Raw genomic sequence first — 6089 nt, 5'->3', positions numbered from 1 at the left:
CGCCGCGCCCCGCGGACAGAGGAGGAGGCGGAGGCGGGGTCGGAGCCGCTTTATTGGAGGAGACCGCGCGCGGGGGGCGGGGCCCGCGCGGGCGGGGGCGCCGCCCCGCCCCTCACGCGGCGCCGCACGCGGCCCCCGTGCGCGCGCATGCCCCGCCGCCACGTGCGGCGCCGGCCCCGCCCCTGGGCGTGGCCGGGCGAGGGGCGGGGCCGAGGGCGGGGCCAGGCCCCGGTCATTGAGGCACCGTGCGGGCTGCGCTGGTTAGTAATTAACGACGGAGTGTCTTAAGGCCACCGGGAAAGTTAGTTAACGTCTCGATAATCAAAATAGGTTTGCTTTAAACAGCAGTAAACGGGCTGAGAAGGCAGCAGGTCTGAAGTGGAGAGGCTGAAGAAGATTCTCAAAGGCACCTTCAGTTGAATTGAGTTTCTTCTCGTAATTCATGAATACACACTCCAGACTACAAAGAGAAGAAAAAGGTTGGATGATGTCCTTTAGCCCCTCACCATAACAATCCTGCCTTTTAAGAATTTAGGATAATAGAGATAGATCCCTCTTAAATCCCTTAAATCTAAGAATTTGCCCATGTTGGTTTTCTAAGTTGTATTTTCCCTCTGTGCTTGCACACCAGGACTGTATCTCTGATGTCAATGGTTACTGCTGTGTTTGTTACTGTTACAGCACAAACCTAAAAACTTTGTCTTCCCTTTAAACCCTTGGCAATTACAGGAGGGCTCAAAGGCTGAACCATTCCATACCTGGCTCTCTATCCTAACCCAGCGTTAGTCTCATTTCACCCAGCAGCCAAACCTCGACTCAAGGCCTCCCTGGTGCAGCAGTGCACTCCTAACTGCCACAAAAAGCAGGAAGCCAAGGCCGATGATAACAGTTCTCAGACAAGGACAGCGTGTGGAAGCTCATGTTGCACTTCCGCAGCTGTAAAATAAACCCAGGTCTGTTCCTGGTTTCCATCCCTTGCTATTTTCACTTTCACCTCTGTCACCCTCACTCGTGGTTGAGATCCCAGTACGGGAGCTCCCCTGTTACCACAGTCTGTCACTCACTGCATGCAACTCTGTTAATCCATCGCTGCTATTGCAAATTCGTGTTGGGTGTACTTCCATCTGAGTATCCTGCCTTTGCTTAAACTGTACCAGTCAGCAAATTAACACTGTCCACTCCAAATCTAGGAGAAATCCCCATTTTGGTCAAACTTACCAATAATGATGATGATGATAATGACAACAACACCTATCAATATTGCCCACATCTGTGAAGAGAAAAACATACAACACTTACTCCACACCTTGCAACAGCACCAAGCGCCCCTCAGGGTACAGGAAAACAGCCCCTGCAAACTTGTAGCACTGTTTGTCAGATCTAACGGGGCAAGCAAAGGTTCTCCAGTCAGCAAGCTCAATCCACTACTAGCACTCAGAGATGGCAGGCCATGCACACAGGCAAACAGAGCAATGTGGTTTTCTCCACAGAAAGCCTGTCTCAAGTGAACGCACAAGCTGTTCTGTTACTCACCAAAGATGATCCCAACCTTTGGCAACAGCTACAAGTACAGGAGTCTGAGTGAGCTTCTTCTTTCTAATGCTCCCCACACATTAATTCAAACTATGCATTTTTAGCCTTTTCTTGGTGTTTCTCAAAGCCTCAGATTACTGACATGCTTCCCCTCTGGCCATTATCAGACAACACCCTGCCTAGGGCAGCACAGCCAGTAACACAGCTGCTCGCTGCTTTACACAGTAGTGCCATGCTTTAAAAACTGGATGCTGTGACTTAAAACACATTGGCTAAACACCTTCTGCCCTTTGAGACACAAACTGTGACAGTGCTCCAGCGCAAGCACTCAAGCCAGGGTTACCTTGCAGTTCTTCCACCAGTACTTCCTCTTCAGCTTGGCCGCGCTGGTCTCGAACTGGGAGGCCCCAGCTTGCAGGGCGTCCGCGCGGTCATCCAGCTCCGACAGCTTCTGATCCCGCTCCAGCACCTTGTCCACGTTCACCCTCATGATGTCCACCACCTACAGCAGGTCAGTGCTGACAGTGAGCGGCCACACAGTGCAACATAACCACAGTCAGCTCCTCAAGGAACTCGATGTTTTCTCAGAAGCAGGAGCTATTATCTTTCAGTATGTGCAGCCATAAGCTTAAAGAAAACTATGAGATCCACCTGTGGCTAAAAGCCCTAAATCCCTACTTAAAAATGTCAGTTGTGGGGGTACCAGTGGTGGGTTTCCCTGTGTCTGGACTGAAGGCACATGAGACAGTAGTTCATGTTCAGATCCAGGTGTTTATTATTTCTTATCAGTGAAACAGTCTCACCACTGGGAGTTGTGCAGCTTTTCATTAGAAGGCACAACAATCTCTTGTTCCAAGGTCTTTTAACACTAAACTGTCCAATGAAGAGCTGACACCTGGATTATTTCCCCTTTTAACCCAATAACTGATCCCAAAGAGCCCCAATGTGGGCTTTGCTGCCCAATTACAAAATGCCACCCAAACCCATGGAGAAGGAGGAAGAAGCAGCATGAAGAAGAAACCCAGGATGACACCCTGTGCCCTCCAGCTTGCTCTCATCCTCAACACACTAAACATCCCAGAACCTCAATTTCTCCCCAAGTGATGCACCTACACTGCTCTCTGTAATCTATTCCACACTTTTGTGGATTCCAGTCTGTCTTGCAGTCCAGGAAACTTTCTCCATGAATGAGGGTCACAGTCAGTGCTGCCCTGGGGGTCAGGGCACCCCAGAGCAGACAGAGAAACATTCCCAGTGCCCTGGGTTTGCACAGTCAGTAGTGCTGGCATGCCTTCAAACCTGGGAAATAATTCCCGACTTGCTGCAGAAGGAGTTGAGGAATATAAACATGATAGTAAACCACGTCAAGAAATACTTGCCAGCCAGCCTGGCTTTTGGATTCCACAAAAATCACATCTGGTAGCCAGCTCTCATGGCTACTGAGGAGAAAAAAGCTTGTTCTCTGTAAACAAAGGTTTTTGTCTCATGCCAAATCCTCAAGCACCAAGACTGCTAATGTTTGGACACTGGGAACCTCTCTTTGCTTCCCCTTCAAATAATGAAGGGAAAACTGCTTTGGAAAAAAATATCCCTTCTAATAGCACAGGTTTCCTGCAGAAAGAAGTTCACACTAATACCAGAGCAGGCTTTTACCTCATCTACTTGGTGCTGGGTTTGCTGGAGCCGGCGATTGCTGCCAGCAGCCATATTTGAGCTCCCAGAGACATTGGCCGACCTGCAGTAAAGAAAAGCATCATTACACATCTGACAGCCCTGAGAACTGGGAATTTGCATCCTTGTAATAAACACAGGGCAGTCTCTTACTGGAGAAATGGTGTTTTAACAGCTGACAGTGGGCACAAGTCATGCAGTGTCCCAAACATCTTGTCAACAAATTGCCTGCTGTGCCAAGAGGCAGCAGTGGCTTGCTAACACCACGCTCTGCAGTGAGGCAGGGGACAGCTCCAGCAATGCTCCAGAGGCCTCAAAGAGGGAGCAGTTTGGGCTCAGGGGTGTTCTTTCTTTCCCATGTGAACACAAGTACTAAGTTTCAAGCAACATTAGTTTACAAAAAATTGAATAAAAAACCTTAATACTTATTATAACTATGTTTTTAAATATGATTGTCCAGCGATGCTTCTCTATTCTTTTGAAATGGTTGATATGGAAGAAGAGAAAGCACCAGAAGTGCTTGGAATATACACCAATGTTTGGAATATACAAAATATATCTTTGGTATTCAAAGCTTTGGTAGCTACAAAATGTAGCTGTGAATTCGTAACAGAGTTCTTTTTACCAGCTCCAACACTCTGCATCTTTATAATGGACGCAGGAGCTTCTGTACATACTCCTCATGACCTTTTCACCACCTGGCCAGCTTTTTAATGCAAATCTCCAGAACTATCTGCACTCAGTTTCCTTTTCCATGTTCTTACTTCTTTCACATCAGATGCTTTAGTCCATCCTGGCGCTCCAAACGGCCAAGTCCAACTGTTTCCTGTATTTACACATTTCCACACTGGCTTTTAACTTGCACGTAATGGGTGCAGGCACACCGCGGGAGCAGGGCAAGGCTCGGAGCCGGCCCTGCCCAGCACAGTGTCCCTGTCTGGGCGCTGCCGCCACCCTTCGGTGCCGCTCCGGCGCCAGCGCCAGGTGAAAGGCTCGGAAATGACAGCGCTTCCTGCGAGCTCCCAAACGGAGCAACGCCCCGGTCCCGGCGGGCGCTGTCCCTCAGGGCGGGCCCCGCTCTCAGGCAGCCCGGGCCAGCCCGGCCTGCGCAGCCCCGGCCAGCGCCCCGGTCCCGGCCCGAGCAGCGGCTCAGGCACGGCCGGGCCGGGCCTCGCCTGCGCCGCCGGCCGCGCCCGCCCCTCCGCGCGGCCCCTCCCGGAACCCCCGCCCGCGGGCCGGACCGGGCCCTGCTCCCGCCGCCGCCGGGCCCGCCCCGCTGCCCGGATCCCCCGCTCGCCCCGCACTCACATGCTGGCGGAGGGCCGAGAACGGGGCCGAGAACGGGGCCGCGGCGGCAGCGCCCGGGCGGGTCCGGCGGGAACTGCGGGCGGCGCCCGCGCTGACGAGTCACGGGGCCGGGGGCGGGGCCGGGGGCGGGGCCCAGAGGGAGCGACGGGCGGGGCCAGGGGCGGGGCCGGGCCCTCAGGCCGCGGTGCGGGGCTGCCGCCGCTCGGGGGCGCTGTGCCGGCCCTGCCCGCCCCGGGCGGCGACGAGAACGGGAACAGCGGGACGGAGAGAGCACGGACACACGGACACATGGACACACGGGGATGGACACACACGGACACACGGACACATGGACACACGGGGATGGACAGGCACGGACACACGGACACACGGGGATGGACACACACGGACACACGGACACACGGACACACGGGGATGGACACACGGACACACGAGGATGGACAGGCACGGACACACGGACACACGGACACACGGGGATGGACACACGGACACACGGGGATGGACAGGCACGGACACACGGACACGGACACGGGGACACAGACACACGGACAGACAGACATGGACACGCAGCCACACAGTAGTGACAGGGGCACGGACACGCAGACGTGGGCGCGCGCACTCGGACACACAGCCACAAGCACGCGCATTCCGTGGTGCTGTCACTCGTGTCCGTGCAGCGCACGAGGGGGGCCGGGGCTGTCCTTGTTCCTGTCCCTGTCCTTGTCCCTGTCCTTGTCCCCGTCCCCCGCCCTGGCTCCCGTGGCGCCCGGCGGGATCCCCGCTCGCTGCCGGGTCCCCGCGGGGCCGGAGCCGCCCGCCGCTCCCCGGCAGCCGCCCGGTGCTGTCGGTGCCCGGAGCGGGGCCGGGCCCAGCCGGGGCTCGGTGCTGCGGGCAGCGCTCCCGCAGGAGCCCCGGGGCTGCTCCGCCAGGGAACATCGGCCTCCCGGTGGGAGGGAGGCACTGGCGGCCTTTGCACCACGTGTTCTCCGTTTTCTTTTTTTTCCCCCCTCTTATTAAACTTTATCTCGTCCATTTTCTCCCTCATGTTTGTCTTCCAGCTCTCTCCCGCCATGGCCCCGGGGATAAGGGAGGAGGTGCCTTCCTTCAGGACTGGCTCAACCTGCCACCATGGTGAAGAACCGGCAATTAACAGCCACGTAAGATGGAAAAATGGGAGCAATTTGGCGAGTTAAATACCGATTTATTCTAAAAGAGAAATATAATTAAACTTTCGCTGCAGTCAAGAAGAAACTCTGTTGTTGAAATCTCTTCTTCAGTTGTGGAGCTGGGTTTTGGAAGAGCTTATTCATAATGATACTAACACCAAAATGGTACTAACTTTCTCATAACTTACTCATAATGGTACTAACACATCTGGTCTCTGACAGATCAGATCAATTTATTAAACCTGCTTTCAGGTTTTGCCTGCTGGGCTGACCATGTAGTCTGGTACAAGTTTTGTTCTCGAGGACCAGTCCATGTAAGTGACATATTTGATATGTAAGTGACATATTTGATTAGTGTAACAGTTATCGTGTCTCAGTTAATTGTATCATTAAATGTGACCTCCCAGGTTT

General features: G+C 53.9%; 1 protein-coding gene across 2 annotated transcripts; it reads right to left on the bottom strand.

Annotated features, from left to right (window-relative positions):
• Positions 1–34: 34 nt before the first annotated feature.
• Positions 35–4635, bottom strand: VAMP3 (vesicle associated membrane protein 3). 2 transcript variants are annotated; one of them, XM_038159796.1, is made up of 5 exons: positions 4513–4635; positions 3187–3268; positions 1877–2035; positions 1219–1270; positions 35–460 (listed from the first exon to the last, which is right to left on the bottom strand). In XM_038159796.1, coding segments are annotated over exons 1-5 (315 nt in total). In that variant the 5' UTR covers positions 4515–4635; the 3' UTR covers positions 35–440. The 2 variants fall into 2 exon arrangements, with proteins under 2 accessions (XP_038015724.1, XP_038015725.1); XM_038159797.1 differs by lacking the exon at positions 4513–4635 and adding an exon at positions 3969–4154.
• Between the last annotated feature and the right edge of the window lie 1454 nt (positions 4636–6089).

This window comes from Motacilla alba, chromosome 21 (assembly GCF_015832195.1).
Source record: "Motacilla alba alba isolate MOTALB_02 chromosome 21, Motacilla_alba_V1.0_pri, whole genome shotgun sequence".
In the NCBI taxonomy this organism is placed as follows: domain Eukaryota; kingdom Metazoa; phylum Chordata; class Aves; order Passeriformes; family Motacillidae; genus Motacilla; species Motacilla alba.
Note: the sequence above shows the minus strand (reverse complement) of the source record. Positions and strands in the feature narration are given on the sequence as shown.